The following is a 22,817-nucleotide window of genomic DNA, read 5'->3' as shown; positions in this document are numbered from 1 at the left end:
CCTCCTCTTTCTTTTCCTCATTTCTTCCAGCTAAGGAGATCCAGCTGATGCACCGGGCTCCTGTTGTTGGGATAGTGGTGCTGGACGGTCACGGAGCTCCTCTGCCTGAGCCCCTAGAGGTGGCCCACGACCTGGCTCGCTCCCCGGACATGCAGGGCTCACACCACCTCCTGGTCATCTCTGAGGAGCAGTTTAAGGTCAGGATCACACAAACACACACACACACACATGCACGTGCACGCACACACACAGAGACAGACAGGCAGACGCACACACAGAGGAAACTTTTCTCTAGAATCGAGACTTGTATAGTTATAGCAGTTTATCAGTTTACAGCAGTTTAACAATGAGCAGTTGTATGTCTAAAATGTCCATTATTATTATTATTATTATTATTATTATTATTATTATTATTATGTTATTGTTTATTAAAAGGATCCCCATTAGCTGATGCCGCAGCGGTCAGCTACTCTTCCTGGGGTCCACACTAGATGCACAATACATACCCATTACATCACAGACATCCCATTACAATAATATATGTAAAATCGCATCAATATGCAGTACACTTATCCACAGCCACATACATACACATGCATGTATACACCCGCAGACAGACAGACAGACAGATTTCCCATAAACAAGAGATCAAGCGGTTACACTCAGTATCTATCACATCATTAATAACCCACAATCTAAAACCTGTTGGCAAATTATTAAGGTCTGTATATGTTAAAAATCAGGAGAATTGAATTTATTCAAGACCCATGTGGGCCTTTTATTACATATTATTCAAGACATATTTAGGACCTAAGATATTCTGATGATTTAAAACTAAGATGTTAAAAGATCTAATGTTTTGCTACTAAACTATAATGGCATTTAATAGCGCTCAACCGTCTGGGCAAAAAACCCTACACACTGCTAGGTCAGCTGACCGTGTTGTTGTGTGTTCAGGTGTTCACCCTGCCCAAGGTGAGCGCTAAGATGAAGCTGAAGCTGACGGCCGTGGATGGCTCCAGAGTTCGGAGGGTGGGCGTGGCCTGGTTCGGCAGCAATCGCTCGGAGGACTATGGCGAGAGCGGCTTGGTGGTTCTGACCAACCAGGGCGACGTCCATGTGGTGTCGCTACCGACGGTCAAGATGCAGGTCCATTACCCCTGTGTACGCCGGGAGGACGTCAGCGGCATCGCCTCCTGTGTCTTCACCAAGCACGGCCAGGGTAAACACGCGGCTCTACACACATTTCTACTTCTATACTGTACTTATGTAAGCACACAGTCTCTTTCTGTCTGTCTCTGTCTGTCTCTTATATTCAAAGAGGCTTAATTAGCATGACCATATTGACACATAGTATTGCTAAAGCACATAGTACAACAGGGAAACATACACATTTACATAGTTTTATCTCTCTCTCTCTCTCTCTCTCTCTCTCTCTCTCTCTCTCTCTCTCTCTCTCTCTCTCTCTGTCTGTCTGTCTCTCTCTCTGTCTGTCTCTCTCTCTGTCTCTCTCTCTCTCTCTGTCTCTCTCTCTGTCTCTCTCTCTCTCTGTGTCTCTCTCTGTGTCTCTCTCTCTCTCTCTCTCTCTCTTTCTGTGTCTCTCTCTCTCTCTCTTTCTGTGTCTCTCTCTCTCTCTCTTTCTGTGTCTCTCTCTCTCTATGTCTCTCTCTCTCTCTCTCTGTGTCTCTCTCTCCCTCTCTCTTTCTGTCTCTCTCTCTCTTTCTGTGTGTGTCTCTCTCTCTCTATGTCTCTCTCTCTCTCTCTCTGTGTCTCTCTCTCCCTCTCTCTCTTTCTGTGTCTCTCTCTCTCTCTCTCTTTCTGTGTCTCTCTCTCTCTCTCTTTCTGTGTCTCTCTCTCTCTCTTTCTGTGTCTCTCTCTCTCTCTGTGTCTCTCTCTCTGTGTGTCTCTGTGTGTCTCTCTCTCTCTCTCTCTCTCCCTCTCTCTCTCGCTCTCTCTCTGTCTGTGTGTGTGTGTGTTTGTGTGTGTGTCCCTCTCTCCCTCCCTCTCTCTCTCTCTCTCTCTCTCTCTCTCTCTCTCTCTCTCTATGTCTGTCTCTCTCTCTCTCTCTCTCTCTATGTCTGTCTCTCTCTCTCTCTCTCTCTCTCTCTCTCTCTCTCTCTCTCTCTCTCTATGTCTGTCTCTCTCTCTCTCTCCCTCCCTCTCCCCAGTCTGTCCTCCCATACTACGTATTTGAAATACCTACAGTATCTGCCTAATCTGTTTATTTTTTACTGGTACCATCATTTATTCTGGTCTCAAAGGGTTTTATGTTAAAATGTTTATGTTGGTACCCTCCTTGTATTTACTTTATTTTGTGTTGAATTGTAAATGTCATAATTGTAGCCTTTATGTATATACTTTGTTTTGTGTCAGCACCTATAATGGTTGGGCCGTGTAAGGGGCCAGACACGAAAATAAACAGTTCAATCATTCATTCTATGCTTTTGAGGACCCTCAGTGATAAAAAAATAAATAAATAAAAATGCTTTTTTTTTTTTTTAGCCCTCAGCCTTTACCATCACAACTACAGGCCTCACCCTAACATTTTCTCACTAACAAAGTACGAGAATACACACCCATACCTCCAGTTTCACAGTGGTAGATAAGGGCCTGTAAAACCACAGCCGAGTGGGTTTGTTATACATATTATGCCTCTAGTCCAGTGTTTAGCTTGACTACTGATCTAGCACCTGTGTCCCACAACTGGCAGACACATCTGTTCCTGGGTTACATAGACTCTAGACATGCACAGACTGACAAGTCACTATAAAATCAAGGTTCCCCCCAGAAAAGTTGTTTAGCCTGGTGGCAAGTGTCTTTTTTTTTTTACTAGGGCCACGAGTCACAGCCTGATAGCAGCGTAAATGTTAGGGCTGGATACCGAATTCAATACTTTTTAGGCACCGACTGAATTGCCCCTAAAGTATTGAGTATCGACAAATGTCTGTGTCATTCAGTACCAAATTTCAATACCTATGGACTAAATCTCATCAGCGTCAGTGAGCCAATAAACATGCAGCATGCTTCTACCAAGATCTAATAATGCTTGTGATTGGCTGTTTAGTGTTACACATTGTAGAGGCCGGCAGGAAAAACTCTGTTACACAGAGACAGGGCTCACGTAGTATGCGCTGAAAAATAAATAGAAAAATTTGTGCCGTAATGTTGTAATTTTTTTTTTTTTTTAGGAATCGGTATCGAAGTCACGGTATTGGTATTGGACATTTTTTAATGATACCCAGCCCTAGTTAATGTAGAGCCCAATAGTTTCAGTGATAACAGAATCGTGGACGGAATCGCAAATTTGAGAATTTAAAAAAGCTTTAAGTCAGATTCCATAGAGCCCTACATTAAGTCAGTGCTAAATACAACTGTGCTGCCCCACTGTATCTGTAGTTTAAAAAATGTCTTTAACATTAAAGAAAATAATTCTCAGTGGCTTAGGCCCGGTGGGCCACCAGGCTTACAATACACTGGGGGAAACACTGATGCTATGCTCATACTGAATATTAATGAGAACTGGCACAAATTGAGCTGAGTCTTCCTGCAGGCTTTCTATACCACGCTAGAATGGCTTGAAACAAGGTAACCAAGGCATTTTTTCCACAGAAAATGTTAAAGAGTCCATGGTAGAACTTCAGATATTACCACAAAGTAATGAAATACGTGTGGCAGGGCACCTTTAATGAAATCAGATACTAAGACACATTTTCTTATTCTCAGTTTATGGAATTTCAGTCAGCAGCTGGAGGTAAATGGGGGTCTCTTCTGTTAAAGTGTCACAAGGTTGATGATGTCAGTAGATGCGATGGCAGGTAGAGTGATGAGAGAATACCAGCGCTGCTCTTCCTGCCAGCACATGTTGCTAGACTAGCGGCCACTGTTCTTAAATGATACTGTAGTCTAGTTGCTGCAATCCAGTCTTTTGAGACAAGAAGTGTTTTCAAGGAGATGTTCTTCCAAAAAGAAAAAAATGGTAATGTTTTTACCTTCAAGTCCACATAACACAGTACACTACTGTCTGTTTTCCAGTGTGTTCTGATCCTTTACTTAAGTGAAAGTACTAATACCACACTGTAAAAGTCCTGCATTGAAAATGTTACTTAAGTAAAAGTATGTAAGTTTCATCAGGAAAATGTACTTAAAGTATTAAAAGTAGAAGTACTGAATGCCAAAAAAATCCTCCCGTTTTAGAAAATGTAAAGGATCCAAACAGTTGTGTGTTTAATGGTCTGATCATTTCAGCTGGACTTGTAGGCCGTTATATTGTTGGCTAGTTTAATTTATAATCAAACATCAGATTTTATAAACTACATGTGTCTTGTGTGCAGAAATCTAAATGTGTAAAGTAACTAAAGCTGTCAGATGAATGTAGTGGAGTAAAAAGTACAATATTTCTCCCTGAAATGTAGCGGAGTAGAAGTAGAAAGTGGCATGAAAAGGAAAGACTCAAGTAGTAAAGTACAGCACTTGAGTAAATGTACTTAGTTACATTCCACCACTGCTGTTTTCTCCAAAAGAACTGCACATGCCTGTTTTGGATTATGGAGATGTGATTTATAGGCATGCTGCGTCTTCAACGTTAAAAGCCCTTAGATTTATTACAGGTGTAAGTTATAATAAGTAATAATAATAAGTATAAGTAATAATAATAAGTTTTATATATTATGATATAATTCTCAATGGTTGGTGTTCATCTGTAAAGCCCTTGGCAAGACTGCTTTCTCTTTTGCCGCTCCATATTCCTGGAATGCTTCTCAAAATTGGTCCCCCCCCCCCTCCCCCATCTATCAGTCAATTTAAAGCCTTGATTCATTCTGTGTATCTTTTTGGGCCTTCTTTGTTTGATTGATTAAAATTGTATGTTGTAATTTAAATTGTAGTGTCTATTTGTTGAAATGTATGCTGTGCACTCGGCCCCATTGAAAATGAGGGTGTCCCTCATTGGGCCCCGAGTTTTAAATAGAAAAAAATATTTCCAAGAATGGCAACAGAATCCACCCAGGCTACATTTACATCGCTACCTTTTGTTTTTTTTTTTAAGCAGAGTTTTGAGCCAAAAGTGTTTTTAGCTCCAGTAGCAGAACTAATCTCCGTTTAGACTAGCACACCCAAACCTCATATCTCATCAACATTCTGGTACACTGGACACAACGCGTGCCGGGGTAAACCTGTATTCTCTGCCCGTTGCTGGTAGTTGCCATGGTAACGTTAGTAGCTTAGTCTCAGAGAACGAGACATCGTGACTGATAAGACCCAATCGGGGGGGAAACGTTGGTGTCAGTGTCGGTGTTGCCAAAGGTCTCCGTTTGCGGCCGTTGAGACTGCAACACAACCCCGCAGATTCCAAACCAAAACGGGTCGGAAGTGTTTCCAAACTATGTGGTCTCACTTTGCCCAACCTTCCTCCACAGCGCTGCGGAGAAGGGTCTGGCTAGTCCACACAGCATTCTGGGATGGGAGAAAAACGTACTCTGGTTTATTGGCATTTCTTTAAGCCAATCACAATCGTCTTGGGCGGCGCTAAGCCTCGGACGCAGCCACTGTGTTTCTGCTAAATAGTCTCGGGAAGGAACTGAGAAAACTCAGATTGGACAGATAGTCTGGATTTACCCTGCAGAGATCTCAGTTGCAGTTAACCATAGTCCTCAGAAATCCACCGCAGTTTAGAACGCCAACACAAAGAAAGCGAAAGGGGGTGGACATCCGGCCGTAAAACGGGGACATCCAGCGAAATATCCGGCGGCAATGGAGCAATCCCGGAAGTGGAACGTCGTGGATATAGACCAAGGTCTCTGAAACGCCAGAGCAGTGTGGATGCAAGGTGTAAACGTAGAAAAGAAATTTCTTTTTTAATCCAAAACGTAGCAATGTAAATGTAGCCACAGACTCCACATTAGAATCACCGTGTTCTCTAGCCAAATGATTGTTCTGTTTGGAAACTCTCTGTACTGTTGTCTCCCTTCAGGCTTCTACCTGATCTCTCCATCCGAGTTTGAACGGTTCTCTCTGTCCACCCGCTGCGTGGTGGAGCCTCGCTGTCTGGTGGAGGTTCCTCTTCATCCAGGCTCCTCCAACAAACACAGGCCACAGCCTGATGGAGCTTCATCAGCTCATAGGTATGTACCCTCTGTGTCACCGTATTTTACTGTGGAAAAGAAACTAACAATTGCTTTCAGTAACCTTGAGCTTTTTTGTCTTCTCTGTCCTTCTAGAAACGCCAGACAAGGCAGCGAGGATGCAGGTAAAAATGTCTATCAGAGACAGAATGCAAAAAGCCCAGCATCATACTTAAACATGCACATACCTCTGCCTGAAGGAGCACTACATGTCCAGATGTAGTGTTTGATGTTGTTAAACTCTGCTTGTGCTGTCTGTCTTTGTTTGTGGCTGTGCTGACGTGTCCTCTGCCTGCTGCCTGTGTTCCAGAAAGTGCAGCTAGACGTGTTATGGAGCATGCTTTGCTGAATGACGAGAGTGAGTACTTGAGAGACGAAGAACTATGAAGTAGAAATATGATCCAGGAGGCCCCTCGGTTACTGTATTTAAAACCTTAAAGGGTCATTTCGGGATGGGGGGGGGTTTCAACCTGGACCCTGTGTGTTTGTGTGTAAGAGACAAAATGGGAACAACAATCTTTGAAACTGGTCCAGTATTAAGTGAGAACGCTGTAACCAGCAGCTGCAGACCGGGCTGCAATGTAACCCTCTTTGAGACCTTTCTATTTAACCAGAAACGGCTCTGAGGTCGCTAACGCTAAATCCACCAGACTCCATTTAAAAAAAAAAAAAAAATATATATATATATATATATATATATATATATATATATATATATATATATATATATATATATATATATATATATATATATATAATTACTTTTAGCGTGTATAGAGCCAACTTATTTTCACATGTAAATCAGTAAACTGTGTTGATTTAAACAATAAACAGAGTTGTGATGGTTCAAGTGAAAAGACGACCCAAAACGACTTTTCATAGTTTTATTTTGTTTCTGTCGACTTTGAATGAAGTGTATTATACGATGCTAAAATCACTGGTTATTTACATGGAGTCTGGTGGCTTTAGAGAACACAATTTTGTGGATGTTTTTATGTTTAAAAAAAAACAAACTATCTTAATCTTTAACAAAAAGATCGACCTCCTTAAATCCTTTCCATAATGTTGTTAGACACTTAGAATATTAATCTGAGTCTGTCAGCGGCAAAATGAGCACTTTCATGCACAATTGCCCTATTAACTTACATTGTAGCTTTTTTTTTCGCCGACTGCAGCGGTCTCGCTTAATACTGGACCAATGTCAAAAATTGTTGTTCCCATCGGTCACTCAGACACACAAACATGGTAAAATAGGGTCCAGGTTGAGAAAAAAAAAAACAAAGTTACCCTTTAAAGTCTTAAAGACTTGAGCTGTAATAGCACCATGTGCTGCCTCTCCTAACTGGAATGTCTGCTTTCTGCTCTCATTGTCACCAGACACTCTCACACAGCAGTGTTTACCAAGCGTCATCCCAGCGCATGATTTGTATAACTTCCCTCTGATCCCAGCAAGCTGTACCCTAATGGGACTGAGCTGCTGCTACATGTGAAGTGTAGGGTTGTGTTGAGATTTATTTTTATGTTTTATTGTCTTGCAGAAGTACTTCAAGAGATCCAGAAGTCACTAGAAGGAGACCAGACGTAAGTTATTATCAGCCACTGCTAATTCAGTCAGAGGGGTTCTCCTTTTCTAAAAGCGAATGATGCCATCACTGTTGCACTTCATTTTAAATCTAAGGAAGTAGGCCTGCATGATTAATCGTTATAAAATCGCGATCTCGATTCACCCCGTTTACGATTACATTTTTAAATAACTTTTTTTAAATTTTACGAGCCAACTGCATCACAAACGCTACTACTTTCTTCTGTGAGTTTTAAACATAGACTGTATAAAATAGGTTTCCAAGCGCTGCAGTGCTCTCCCTTCTCTTCAGTGATCCTCTGTGTTTACAGGCTCGTGGTGATGATCAATGAGCTATAAGGTGCCAAAAAAATCTGTTTGGTACTGCCAATTAGTTTTGTTTTGTCATGGTTCGTGTGTGCAATAAACATTACACTTTGTGAGGAAAAAAATCGTGACAGAGAATCGTGATATCAATTCTAAGCTAAAAAAATCGTTATTCATATTTTTCCCCGAATCGTGCAGGCCTATAAGGAAGGAAGAATTTAGGTAGAGTTGTGATGTTGTTTCATAGTGTAAAGACTGAAACTGTCCAGAAAATGTTTAATACTAGTGATAGAAATATTTGACGAAAAATCATAACTCAATTATTATTTTTTGTCCTAGGGTTTTCAGACGTGTCATACCTCAGTTGTCTTCATGTGACACAAATATGTAACTTTTAGATTTAGTTTATTTATTTTTAGATTGATTGATTTAAAAGCGCACACAGTCCAACATGTAAAAGGGCCAGACTGAGCCAGGCAGGCTAATTTTCATCTGCAGTCCCGAGCAGGTTGATGGCTTAAAACATTAGATAAACTACAACAATACAACACGTATCCACATAAAACAAGAACACATACGCATAGACCAGACATATGACCCAACCACTGGTCCAGGTCATGACAGCTGGCAGCTCGATGGCATGAGAGGAACTCAGACGGGTCAAACAGCCCGACTACCCAATTAATTCCAGCTGGCTTCTGTATTATGTCAATTTTTCATTCTAATAAAATAGTTTTCACTAACAAGTTGTGAGTAGACATGGGATTAAAAACATGCTCCCTCTGAAAATTGCATTATGTTTAAGTTTCATTCATTAACCATTGTGTCTTGATACAGTAGAGGTGTCATTACATACATAAAATAAAAAAGGTTTAATTATTCTTAATTACAAAGGTTCTGATTAGGAATATGCCTGGTTTTAAATATGAATAGCTATTTACAGACTTACTTTACAATAATCCAGGTAGGCAATAATTATATGCAATAATTAAGGTCAGTGTATATGATGGAATGTGCCAGAGGCAACCAAATTGCCCCCCAGCTGGCTACTTTTTCAAACTGGCTGCCTACTTCATATCCTTGTGGAAAGCCCCAGGTTATGATCTCTCATTAACTCCTATTTATTATAAGGCTGTACCAAACAATATTTAACAAATGCCTAGTCACATATATTCCCAGTCTTATGTAGGACTTGGATTTTGGTCTGAAAACTGTCATTTTGATAACTCCCATATCCCAAAATCCCAAATTTTTTTTCTAATTTTGAGGTAAACATGGTGCCTGGAGGAACAAGTGGGAGGCCTGGGTAGTTCACCTGGTAGATCGCGCACCCATATACGGAGGCTCAGTCCTCGATGCAGTGGCCGTGGGTTTGGTTCTGACCTGCGGCCCTTTGCTGCATGTCACACCCCCCCTCTCCTTTCATGTCTAAGCTGTCCTATCAAATAAAGGCCTAAAATGCCAAAAAAAAGAATCATCTGAAAAAAGAAGGTGAAACCAGTGATGTTGATGGAAGCTGTTGTGTGTTTGCTGCAGGTCATTCCTGGAGAATAATGTGAAGAGTGCTGTAGCTTAAGAGACGTCTCTGGAAAGTTGAGGTGAGACTAAGGTACTGGCCCATTTTTGACCTTTTTTAGCTACTAAAAGCTGACATGCCGTCGACAGTTTTTGGAATCAACCCAGTGTCTCTCTGTTTCCTCCTCAGTGAACTCACATGTTGATGTGTATGAAGCGTACCGCAGTCCTGAAGCAGCACTCGCCTCCTGCTCGGCTCACACAACCACTACTGACCCCTGAACCCCTCGCCTCAGTGACTTACACCCCCCGTACATCCCCTCCCTTTCAGATCCCAACCGCTCCCTTGTAGAGGGACACCGAAAGGTGCTTAATGAGCACCCCGAGGCTCCCTCCCGGTGCAGTAAGAGGGGTGGAGGTAGAGACACCGCCTGTGCCTAAAGACCACTCGCTGTACCCAAATGATCACAGCATGGTCACAAACCGTTTTTGAACCCAAAGCCACAAGCAGCACATTCCTGACATCCCATCGAGATCCAACCAGCATCTCCAGACTGCCATAGATGCCACGTTTGTTTGGACTTGAATAGCAACCACACCAACTTCACTCTTGAAGCCTTTATCACCGCCGGCCTTTTTGCGGGGATTGTGCCAGTGGAAACGGATCGTCCAATCAGCACGCTCTCTGCTGTGCAATCATCTCCACCCGCGGACACACAGCTGGAAGGAACGTGGGCGAGGATTTGAGTAATGTTGATGAAAACATTTTAGAGCTTCAACTGTATGTGATTTGTGCCTGATTTTTTTTAATTTTTATTTGAAGAATATTTATACTGTGGGAGCCCATTTTTGCCAAGAAAAGAGAAAACAATAAGTTTAAAAAAAAAAACAATTCATGTTTGAGATACTGCATTAAATTATGACTTATGGAGGACTTTTTTTAGTCAAAATATTCAGATCGTAAGTCAAAAGTCTGGACTTTCTCACAATTTAGACTAAGTTTAATGATCTAAGTATATATAATATCTTAATTGGTATTATCATTGTACCTTAAGAGCCATAATTGTACTTAGTCATAATTTTGATTTAGAATCTCATAGTTTTGACTTACCATTAAAATGTTTTTATTTGGTAAATCCCATACTTAACTACTTGACTGAATTTGACCTATTATAGTTTTTACTCTACGTCATAACTTTTACGTAGTACTCTTTGTAACTCTTTTAACTGGATCAAGTTTTTAGACCCAACCCATTTTTCAGCTCGAAATTGATGCAAAACAAGTTACTATTTCCTAATCTTGCCTTGGTAATGTTTTTATTTTTATGAATCCTTCCATGTCATCATTTTTTACCCTTTTCTTTGGTGCAAATGAGCTTCCATACTATTGAGAAGAACTGTCAAGGGAAATGTTTTCACGGATGCCCTGAAGAGAGGAAAAAAAAGATGCAAACGTTGTTTCATGTATGTTGAACTTGTTTTTTATTTTCAGTCATGATTTACTAAATGATTCAAAATATAATGTACCCCTGTATACTGCTGACACAGCCCTCCCCCCTCCCGTCCACTCTATACTTTGTAACCGGCCATAGGTACTTCTCCACTACTGCGGAGCTCACAGTGCTGTACTTTTTTTGGGGGAACAGCTTTCTATGGGGTTTGGTTTTTAATTATTTTTATGTAAACCCTTTTTTATGCCAGCAATGAATAATGTAATTTAGGAATGTAATTGTAAGCTATTGTAGTGAAATGTTTTTAATATATACAGTATGTATGTGACTCAGTCTGTACCTGTGGGCCTGTTGTAACTGGGGTTGGCTGCTATTTAGATCGTACAAGGAAATATTTTGGTACTGTGTCTCAGAATGCTGGGTATTTAGCATCAGCCTAGAATATATTTTTGTAGTGAACTGATTAAGAACCCTAATTTTTTTTTATTTTATTTTTTTTTTATTTGTAACTTCACACTACAGTTTTCTTGTGGATAATTATTACATGTTTTTTCCCAAGAATGAATGTGTCGGATTTTTATTTTCTCAGTACACTGACATCTTTATTTTGTAACCCGATGGTTTTCCACATCATTCATCTCTGCTGCACCGCAAAAAGAAATCCTTGGCAGCATCTGAATGCTGTTTGAGTCTTCGTATGCTCCACTGAAACCTGAAAAAAGGCATAACGTTTAGATTCCCAGCCCATCATTTTGGCCTGTCTGATTATATTCCAAAACTCTGTGTTCTTTTACAATTTCTGCTTTTTTTTTTTCTTAAAGCCCAGCTATAATCTTGGTCTTTGTGAGCCGCAGCAGCGAGGCCATCTCTGGCGAAGTGGATCCAAGAGGGATCAGTTGTCATACATGCACAGCCTAGAGTTTTGATCATCCATTATAGAATGAGGCGCTTTGTCCTGTAATTGCCTTGAGCCACCGAGGCTTCGCTGTAACCGGAGCTCTCTAAAGAGCTGGCTGAGGCTGGGCCAGCTAACAGCAGCCGCTCTGTTAGAGGATGACCCTGCAAGATGAGGCATTGTCATTTGCAACCCAAAGATGTTAAATGAGCTAGATAATGGTGCCTGGGTACCTGGGACTTTGCTAGAGAGCTTAATGTGTTGTTATGGAGTCACAGCACTTGTACTTCTCTCTCTCACACACACACACACACACACACGATTGAGATCAGTCGTCTCCTCTCACTCTCTGACAACGTGAAAAAGTGTATTTCCCAAAAGGTTGAAACATTACTTTAGCACAGGGGTATTCTAAGTTTTTTAAGCAAAGGACCCCTTAGTCTATATCCACGACGTTCCACTTCTGGGATTGTTATGGTGTCGCCGGATGTCCCTCATTTCGGACAGATATCTGTCCCCTTCCTCTTTCTTTGTGTTAGCGTTCTAACCTCTGGTGGATTTGTGAGGACTATGGTTAACTGCTCTGCAGGGTAAATCCAGACAGCTAGCTAGACTATCTGTCCAATCTGAGTTTTCTGTTGCACGACTAAAACAACTTTTGAACGTACACGTTCCACCAAAACAAGTTCCTTCCCGAGACTATTTTGCAGAGGCACCGGAGCTCCGTGTGGTGCTTAGCACCGCCCCAGATGATTGTGATTGGTTTAAAGAAATGCCAATAAACCAGAGCACGTTTTTCTCCCATCTAGGAATGCTGTGTGGACTAGCCAGACCCTCCTTCGCAGCGCTGTGGAGGAAGGTCTGGCAAAGCGAGACCAAGGACCCCTTAACTGTAAGAGATACGGATCAGGGACCCCCTACTACATATATTGTATAAATTAAGTTGCATATTAAACTGGGCCTACAATAACGTGTAGTATACATACCTTTTTTGCATAGAATACTAAGCTATTAAAATAGCCTAATAATTGTTGGCATGATTTTATAAATCAAGGTTTAATGTTAAACATACATGTGGCACAGGGACTTCTTAGAATGAGCTGGATCTGTGGATGGCTATCTTAGTGATTACCTTACCTATGGGCCAGTACGCCTATCATTAGTGGGGATTTATATTTATTAATATGTTGGATTTATGTAAGGGCTTCTTAATTTTTGAAAAAATCTTTCAAACACTAACAATTTGGAGGCCCCCCTGCATTGACTCTGAGGACCCCCTGTTGAAGATCCCCTTTAGCGAGAACTTCAACCATTATATTTAATATTTTCTTCCAGTGACTGAAGTCTCTTGGCTCACAGACATTAGCAGACAAACAAATTATGTCACCTGTGGCTAGTAGGAGCTGTTTGATTTCATTCTGGTTGCCAGCAGTGAAGCACAGGATCAGTCTGGACAAATGACTGACCTAAGGTGAAAAGTGGTGAAAGTCTGCCGTTTGGCCTGAAGAGTGTTTTGTTATATACTGTACATTTTAGGATAATTGTCCTGCACTGACGACTATTCATTTATCTACTCCTGCTGCTATTGGTGACATCATCAGATGTCTAGCTCAAAACCACACAAAATGTGGCCAACAAGTGTTTATTTAATTTATAATTTATTTAAACTTTTTTATTGATCCCCAGTAGGGAAATTGATGTATGTTCCATCAGAACAGAACAGTTTATGTTGGCTAAAACTATATTCTTCAAATACTCTGAATACTGTGCATTGGTAACGGGGTTAGGGTAAGAGAAAACCTACATATCTTGAAGAACTTTTAATACCTTATTGTCCCACTAGAGCACTACGCTCCCAGATACATCCATATCGATATTGCGGCGATATTATAGGGTTGACAATTGGTGCTTTCACAAAATAATTTACACAGAGTTTTGATAAATAATCATCAGTAATGTGGATATAATGATTAAGTAGTTAAAGGCGAACAACTAGAACAGTCTGGAAAGTTCAGAAAATGACATCACTTTACTGTAATGCAGCCTTTAAAACCAGAAAAAGACTTATGACATTACGATATCCAAAATGTAAGACGATATAGTCTCATATGACGATATTGATATATTGCCCAACCCTACTCATAGTCATTTTTTTATATGCTATTTGCTGGAACGCAGAAAAAATTGCATGAAAAACAGTGTCACTTTCTAAATACTTGTGACCTGTACTAAAATATTGGCCATTTAAGAAATGAGGCCTGTCCAGCATTCCAGCACACACTGAGGGAATCTCCCTCTCCCAGAGGAAACAGCCAGGTAATGACTCTCTTTTTCTCTCTCTCTCTCCTCTGTCTTTCTCTCCCTCTCTCATCCATCAGCGCCTATTGTTGTTCTCTCCAAGCAGCACCTCTCACCTTTCCTCCTAAGCGTTCAGCAGCTGGCCGTATGAACGGCAGCAGAGCTGTACAACCTGCCAGGTAGAGCTGTATTATTCAGAAGGCACCTGGTGTTTGTGTGCGTGCCGGTGCACGTCAGCTCACCTTTGTCCACAGGGGCTTTGTGTGTACGCATAAACAACACGCAAACTTTCGGTGGGTGTGTATTGCATATTTAGCTGTGTGCTTCCCTGTATAATGTTAGTGGGTGGGATATCGGTGTGTTCTCCTCCTGAGCATGGGTGCACGTTTGAATCAGTGACACCAGCTCATGAGGACAAGCCGGAGCACTTTACAGCCCCCCAGCCATGCCTGGGTTTCACCTGAGAAGCCTGGTAAGCTATATTACGCTGAAATGAGCTCTCTCTGCTTCCCCCCCAGGGTGCACAGGCTATACAACTACATTTAGGCGGATGTAAAGATACCCTTTCACTGCCGTTTAGATTAAACTGGTAGATAATAGCTGTTGTTTGCTGTTACAAAAGGTCTAAGCAAAGTCGTTTTCATCCAGCATGGAAAAGAGTCATAGCCAGCTTTTGTGTTGTCAAGTTTGTCTTGGTGGAGATGCATTGCAGCCTTCAAATGTATCCTGGCAATGACTGGCACATAGTAAATCAAGTCAGTTGTTGCTAAACTCAGTGACCTGGGTGTCTTTAGCCTCAGAACAAGGATCAGGACTGTGTGAAGTGTGAAACCTGGTCTAGATGCTGATGGATTGAGCCAAGGACCTGGTATCACTGAGTTTGACTGACATGTTGCTCAACTTACAGCCCGTAATTGTTCATTTTATTGAGTGGCTAACTTATCTAACAAAGTGTGTGGTTGATAGATTTAAAATGTGTAATGCTTTACCTCAAAAGACAATGTATACTGTTTTCATATTTGCTAGGTATTTTCAACTCTGGAGAATTGAAAGCATGCCACCGGTCAAGTCCCAAGGTAGAACCAATGCCACAAAGCCGAAGGCAGAGGCAGCAAAAAAAGGAAATCAGCAGAAAAATGTGAGACGGAATGGTTCCAAAGCATCTCAGCCTCCTTCTAAAGTGCCTAATGGGAAACAACAAGGTACAGAGAATTCACCAACTCTGGAGGACAGAAAGACAGATGAAGTGAAGAGCAATAGAAGGAATAACGTAGATCAAAGTAAAAAGAGAAGTGCAGAACCAAAAGAACCACAGACACAAGTGGGGAGCACACTAGGAAACGGAACAACTGTGAATCGTAGATCACAACGTCAACGTAACAAAGATAGTAAGATGGGCATTAACAAGACCACCAAACTCAAGCCTGCACCAAAAGCAGCTACAGCCACACGAAGGAGTATCGACAACAAGCTCCCTACCAAACCTGAAAACAAGAGAGGTGACAATGTGACAGAGAGTGAGGCGGAGGAGGAATCGGAGAGCGATACAGGAAGCTCAGCGGAGGTGACAGAAGAGGAAACTAGCAACGCTGAGAAAGAGGAGGAGCACGGCAGTAACGAAGAGCCATCCGAGACGCATGGGAGTGCGGAGAGCAGCGAGGAGGAGGCTGAGGCATCAGATACTCAAAGAGATACAGAAGAGACAGCAAACGAGGAATCAGACAAAGAGCTTCCAAAGGAAGCCAAGTCCAGAAGTGAACCAGTCACATCCAGTGAAGTAGAAGAGGAAGAGGAAAACGAAAAGGAAGTTGAAGTATCTGAGGCGGTCACCAGCGAGGCAGGCGAAGACGAGGTGATAACCCAGGAGGACACGTCTGAAAAGCCAACAGCTGATAAAGACCGTAGACGGCGCAGACAGACTCAACGTCCCTCGAAGCCTCCTGCCGGACCGAAATACAAGATGTTTAAAAAAACAAAGGCAGATAAGCAAGCGGAGAAGGCTGAGAAGCAGAGAGCCAAAGCAGAGAAGCAGAGGTTAGAAAAGGAAGCCAAACAAAAAGCCAAGGAAGAAAAAAAGAACAGAAAGAAACCACAGAAGGAGGACAAACCCAGTTCTGACACAGAGGAGCTCCAACCACCAAAAGGTCTTCCTATCAACAAGCTTGACTCAGCAAAAGGCAAGACCCGTTCGGTAAACAAAACAAAAAATATCAATGAGAGAGATGCTCCTGTAGAAACTGATCCAGAGGAGGAAGAGGAGGAGGCTGAACCCACACTGACCAAAGCCATTAAAGGCCAAAACAGAATCATGCTTCTTAAAGCCAAAGGTAAAGACCTCAAAGCCATCGTGGAGCCAGAGGAGCAGCAGGGCGCTGGAAGTGTCGTCAAAGGGCGGCCCCAGAGCTTGCTCTTGGGTAAGGTCAAGATGGCATCTCTCCCGCACAAAGCCAATAACACGGTGGAGAAGCCTGATGAGGAAATATCAGAGAGTGAGGCCATTGATGGGGGGTCCGGCAAACCAAAGGAACGTTTGATAGCACAAAAAAAAGGTATGACCACTCTTCGCCGAATGTCTGGTTGGATTCAGAAAAAGATACCCCGGGGGTTAAACATGAGAAAGAAGCTTTCTGCTTGGACTAAAGCCATCGGGATTTCCCATTGGCTCTCCCTGCGGAGGATAAAACAGAAGCAAGGGCCCACAAAATCTAAGGGCAATATCCTCAAACATAGGATGGCCATGAGAGTCGCCAGTAAAACCAGCCTGGCCAGTAAGAAAAACAGGAGCGCCTCTGCAGAAAAAATGGGCGAAGAGAATGCCAGCCTCCAGGGAAAGACAGAGGAAGGAGGGGAGGAAGCGGTCCCAGCTGGCGAGAAAGAGGTAGAGGCCAAATACGCTGTGGTACTCCCCAGGATGAACAAACTGGGTAAGGCAAAGACAGCCGAGTTGCCTCAGGCAGATCCTGGACCTTCCACTCCATCAAGTACCACTGGACCACCAGGAGAACCCACTACATCACAGCCAAAACCCCCAAAACCAGGTGCCAGGCTCGTGCTCCCTGTCAAACCAGATCTCAGCCTACTGAAGTCCATCAAGAAGTCCTTTCCAGGAGGGTTAAAGTCAGGTGTAGATGTGTCAGAGAGGAGCCCTGGGTCCAGCAGTACACCGGAGGGATCATCCAACACTGAAGACAGAAACCGGAGAGCTGCCCTCGACAATCAAGATGCAGTCAGTGTGCTACAGGCTGCAACAGGGAAACTGGACCCCTCCAAGATCAACCTGTCCAAGATTTCCTTGTCAGGGGGAACAATAAGTGGTGGACTGACTCGGGCCAAGGGACCAGATCCAGAGAGAAAGGCTGCAGCTGGGATACCGAACTCCACCGCTCAGCCCTTTCAAAATGGGGAGGCAAGTGCTGTGATGTCAGGTGTCCGCTCCTTGTACGAAGAAGAGGCAGACAGGGAAGTTGCCCAGCTGATGGCTGAGGGGGGTATATATAAGAACTCCCAACCAGAGGTGCACTGGGCTGGTAACCCACGGATGAGTGGAGACCCTCAGGTATGTGTTACATATTTGGTGGTAGTCTTCATTTAAACACCGGTATAGTATGGAATTATGAGTACTCTGTCCCTTATACAAATCTTAGAGAAATAACAAGAGAGGGAGTATGACCAAATGCAGATGAATCAGTGTGATCCAGTGATTCTTTTAAGGTCAATCATGTGTCTTTGCTGTGTGTGGGAACAGGACTGGCTGCGTGCTGAGAACCTGTTGCCCCACCAGACAGTGGAGAAGCTAACTAAGAGGACCGTCTATGATGATGGGGGCCAGGCCAGGACCGTTCCTGCACATAATGGCAGGGGCCCCTGGGAATCAGAGGACCCCACCCAGGAGATGCTGGAGAGTCGACTGGTCAGCACACAGGTATTAATACTGCATTCTGAAAAAGTAAAATGCAAAGTAAGTTTGAGACTAGTTTTACTCACCCCCTTTTGCCACTGGATCGATTGTGCAGTCCATATTTATTCACCACCAATGTATTGACTGTACAGACATCATCGTTAGCTGGCTAGCAATGTACCCATTGCTCAGACTCTGACTGACCTGAGAACCTAGTGGAAATTCCGGTTCTTTCTGTTATTTTTCGTCATGTCTTGCTCTCCTTTCACCTATCAACCTTCATGAATTGGAGTCATAATGCCCTGGGTTATTCCATTATTCAAATATTTGGCTAAAGTTGAAATATTTTTGACTCAAGCAGACACATTTTTGCCTCAGTTTGTGCTGCCTTTGGCAAATTTGCATCTGTACGCATTCACTCATGTTTCCATGCAATCGCACCACCTCTAAATTATACTTTGTCTTTGCTGTGAACACCTTTAGAGATTCCATTCATACTCCCAAACTGTCCGTTAGATTATCAGAGATCTTTGCCTGCAAAGCTGGCACCAACACCACTGTGATTCATCCTCTGGTGACAGAGTTGACAATAAATGTCGTCCTTCCACTTTGGATGTGCTGAGTACACTTCAGGGTAATTTGATTTACTTTATTTTACCAGGATAATCCACTCAGTATCAATACCGCCTGTGTGCAGAATCTGAAGAGCAGGATGCCTGATTGTGGCACTAGAGAAAAGGTCACTGGATAACCAAAAACATAACAATTCATCATTTGTTACAGGAATGTAATTAACCCCGGATTTGTAATAGCTTGAGCTTCCCAGATGGCTCTTATTCTTCTGTTTCCACTGTCTTTAATAAATCAGGACATTTCGGATAAACTGTACATTCTCAAATACCAGTACATTACTAGATACTTTACTTTTAATATTTCAATTACCTCAACTGCAGAAGGTACCAGCAGCTATTTGAAGCAGGCTTATGTTGTATATACTATTGTATAGCGCCAGACTAGAAAAACGCTTTGTAAATGCAGTCCATTTACCTTTTACAAAATACAGTTTGGCTGGGACATAAAGAGACATAACAATAGGACAATGACACACATGCAGAGTGATCCAGAACAACAGAGTGTTGAAAATAGCATAGTTAGGTTACATTGTTGAATTTATTCAATTAAAGCGATGGACATATACAGTAGGGGTGTGCATTGACACTGCCCTCACAATTCGATTTGATTACGATTCACCAGGTAACGATTCGATTCAATTCGATTCTACGATGCATTGCGATGCATCAAAATTCTACTGCACACAACAAGGCAAATTTTTCATCAGTCATGAGGCAATACAAGCAGTCAGATATTGAACAACAGATTTTATTGGCTGCTATGTGTGTATTTTCACTCTCCTGTATCTTTGACATAAATGCCATTAAATAAAATAAAAGTGAATGGTACAGGGTATTGGATATGGCATTTTCAAACCTGAAAAAGAAAACATAAATCACTGCTTTCAGTGCTTTGAATGACAACTCAGGATGCCAACGATCAACATGGTTCGTGAAGTTAGTTGTATTGCCAGCGTGCTTGATTTTGGTGTGGCAGGTTTTAGTGACATAATCGATTATGGCACTTTGCCGCATCAATGCTGAATCGTGCATGCCCCGCATTGCGATGCATTGCCAAATCGATTATTGTTGACACCACTAATATACAGTATATTATGCTTAGTTGGCATGCATGTTATGACACAAGGGGTTTATCCACCCCGTTTTTTCCCCCCCGGCCTGTATTTGGCCTTCATGAACCAATAACCTTGATAAAGGTGCAATAACACTAACAGGTACAATACAACTAATCAACCACAGCGTGCATTTGTCCACACAGTCATCAGAGGAGGTCTAATGAGGTCAAATACATGAAAACACCTGTGTGGGTAGACTATGGGTGGGCAGCCCTTTAAAGCAGGGGTCTTCAATGTTTTTTAATTGAGAGAGACGGAGCAGGGACCCCCTACTACACATATTGTATAAAATTAAGTTGCTAATTAAACTGGGCTTGCAATAACATGTGGGCGGCCTAAAGCCTTTATACATCTTGTTAGTGCATAGAATACAAAGCTGTTAAAATAATAATTGTTGTCATGATTTTATATTTCCTGTTTTAATTTTAGACATACAGTACATGTGGCACAGGGAATCCTTAGGATGAACTGTATCTGTGGATGGCTATCTTAGTGATTACCTTACCTATGGGCCAGTACACCTATCATTGATGTTTTTTTCACAATAAAATGTTCATGTTGAGACATTTTAACTTTTGTAAAAAAACGTTCAAAAAATGAATAACTTTGTGCGATGTTCTGTTGTTTATCTGGGGAAAGGGAGACCTCTAGTGGTGACTGCTAACATAATGTAATGTTTATTTAGAACTATCAGTCTTGCCGCAGTTCGGTAATACATGGTGAAGTAAACGGTCACATATTTTTTAAAAACGTTTGCCTGTAATTAACGAGCTCATACAGTTATCTTGACATTAAGGACTAAGAATACTAGTTATGAAATTCTTTGTTAACGAATTCAAGTTCGTTCTAAATGTGTATTTTAATTGTATAGGCTATAACACTAGCATCGTAATAGAATTGCAAATGCGTTGGCTTAAGGCTAACTTGTTTTAAACTAACGCATTTGTTTCTATACGTTTTTAACAGACAATATGTCCATATTGTTCTTGAACAGCGTCTGTAACCGAATGAAATACTGAGATGTATTCTTTGTTCTTTGTAGTTTTACAGTGCTTCCTGAGTAAAGTTTGGAAAGGATACACAAGCTTCATTCTTTGTCTTTGGGAAACTGTTAGCTATCTGCCAAGCTAATGTAGCAGGCTAGACCCCCCCCCCCCACACACACACACACACACTCACACACTAATGGCTCTTTTCCATTACATGGTACCTGCTCGACTCGCCTCGACTCTACTTGCCTTTTTTGGTTTTCCATTACGAAAAAAAGTACCTGGTACCTGCTAACAGGTACTTTTTTTAGTACCTCCTCAGTCGAGGTTCCAAGCGAGCCGAAAAGGTGACGTGAAAGCGACAGACGGGGGTGTCCTGAACAAACCCGCTATTTTTAAACAGTTTAGCCAGCTGTTGTTTTTTTTTGCTGCCTCCAGCTTCTTTAGAAACTAAATGTGTCTTCTGGCAACAACACACACCTTCAACGTTCTATGTGTGTCGCGTTAGGTCACAGTAGTTTACTGCGGCGCCGCTTGTTTACAGTTCTGCGGAGGCTCCGGCAGAGCTTTCACCGTATCCTAAGTACACACACATGCTGGCTCGACGCACAAACCAGCTGACAAATGTATACATCAGGCCACATACGGTGAAAGCTCTGTGTGGAGCCTCCACAGAACTGTAAAACAAGCTCAAGTGGCCTGATGTTATACTTGTGCGCTGGTGTGTGCGTCGAGCCGGCAAGACGACCAGCCACGCTGAGGCCGTACCAAAATATGCAATGGAAAACGGACGCACAGTGTGTCGAGTCGAGGCGAGTAGAGTCGAGGCGAGTCGAGCAGGTACCATGTAATGGAAAAACGCCAATACACACATAAGCGGGGGCAGAACAAGTAGCATTTTCCTATAAACCGAAGAGAAAAAACATTACCTCCAATTCGGAAAAGTTAAACTATTGTTGACTAAGAGTTGGAACGTGAGCATATCAGTTCTACTTCATCACTTATAGCCGGTTTGCACACAAGACAATAGGACATCAAAGACTTGCTGCTGGTTTATTTATTTCCTAGTCTGTGCAGATACAATAGAGCATACAACACACAGTAGCACGCTGCTATGAGATTGCAGTATATCAGCTATCACGCTGCTGCAAGTGGATTGGTTACCTGCTGTGGAACGAGTGGAGTGGAACATTAGCAGCAGGGAAGTGCAGAAACAAAACACATCTTAAACCATAAAGGGCTCTGGCGAAGGCTCATTCATGTTTTTTGAAAAACTCATTTAATGTAATGTTAGCTAGACTAGAAGATGGCTGTGGAGTGAAGGTAAGGACAAAGTTGTCTGAAGTTCATGGTCTTGACAGAAGGGATGTTTCAAAGGGAGGATGGCGAGGCTTTAATGTTGACTCTTGTCCTCATAGCTGCTCATGTCTGCCTTTTTCAGGTGCTGATGCCTGGCAGCAAAAGAGCCATAGAGGTGGATGAGGTGGAGGATCTGTCCCAGCTGGAGTGAGTTCACACACACACACACACACACACACACACACACACACACACACACACACACACACACACACACACACACACACACACACACACACACAGAGGTTTGTGGCACTATCTTTGTGGGGACCCGTCATTGACATAATGCATTCCCTAGCCCCTTACCCTAACCTTAACCATCACAACTAAATGTCTAACCTTAACCCTTACCCTCACCCTAACCATAACCTAATTCTAACCCTAATCCTAAAACCAAATCTTAACCCTCAAACAGCCCTTTAAAGTTGTGGGGTCCAGCATTTTGGCCCCACAAAGCTGTCAGGACCCCACAAGTATACTGGACTCCCAGTTTTTGGACCCCACGAATATAGTTAAACACACACACACACACACACACACACACTCTACAGTATAAATATGCACTTTTCAACCTGTTACCTAATGTTCTTAGAGAGGTGTGCGAGAGCTCTGTGCTTCTGAATCTGAAGAAGAGGTTCCACCGTGACTGTATTTATGT

The 22,817-nt window shown here is 42.3% G+C and overlaps 2 protein-coding genes across 5 annotated transcripts in view; both read left to right on the top strand.

Moving 5' to 3' along the window:
- The window catches only part of llgl2 (LLGL scribble cell polarity complex component 2), a 51,867-nt gene extending 40,333 nt beyond the window's left edge, over positions 1 to 11,534 (top strand). The window contains exons 20-27 of one of the 4 annotated variants that reach the window (XM_031323869.2): positions 31 to 197; positions 958 to 1,222; positions 5,969 to 6,119; positions 6,216 to 6,244; positions 6,430 to 6,477; positions 7,658 to 7,700; positions 9,544 to 9,605; positions 9,711 to 11,534. In XM_031323869.2, the coding sequence (XP_031179729.1) occupies positions 31 to 197; positions 958 to 1,222; positions 5,969 to 6,119; positions 6,216 to 6,244; positions 6,430 to 6,477; positions 7,658 to 7,700; positions 9,544 to 9,583 (743 nt within the window). In that variant the 3' untranslated portion in view covers positions 9,584 to 9,605; positions 9,711 to 11,534. Of the gene's footprint in view, positions 1 to 30; positions 198 to 957; positions 1,223 to 5,968; positions 6,120 to 6,215; positions 6,245 to 6,429; positions 6,478 to 7,657; positions 7,701 to 9,543; positions 9,617 to 9,710 lie in introns of all 4 variants that reach the window. The other 3 variants (XM_031323868.2, XM_035997346.1, XM_031323870.2) reach the window with 3 other exon arrangements.
- Positions 11,535 to 15,220: 3,686 nt separating this feature from the next.
- The window catches only part of myo15b (myosin XVB), a 102,412-nt gene continuing 94,815 nt past the window's right edge, over positions 15,221 to 22,817 (top strand). The window contains exons 1-4 of the mRNA XM_031323883.2: positions 15,221 to 17,722; positions 17,912 to 18,088; positions 22,242 to 22,306; positions 22,752 to 22,815. Of these exons, the coding sequence (XP_031179743.2) occupies positions 15,221 to 17,722; positions 17,912 to 18,088; positions 22,242 to 22,306; positions 22,752 to 22,815 (2,808 nt within the window). The remainder of the gene's footprint in view (positions 17,723 to 17,911; positions 18,089 to 22,241; positions 22,307 to 22,751; positions 22,816 to 22,817) is intronic.

Source organism: Sander lucioperca, chromosome 22, assembly GCF_008315115.2.
Source record: "Sander lucioperca isolate FBNREF2018 chromosome 22, SLUC_FBN_1.2, whole genome shotgun sequence".
Lineage (NCBI taxonomy): Eukaryota > Metazoa > Chordata > Actinopteri > Perciformes > Percidae > Sander > Sander lucioperca.
This window is presented reverse-complemented; position numbering and strand designations above follow the sequence as displayed.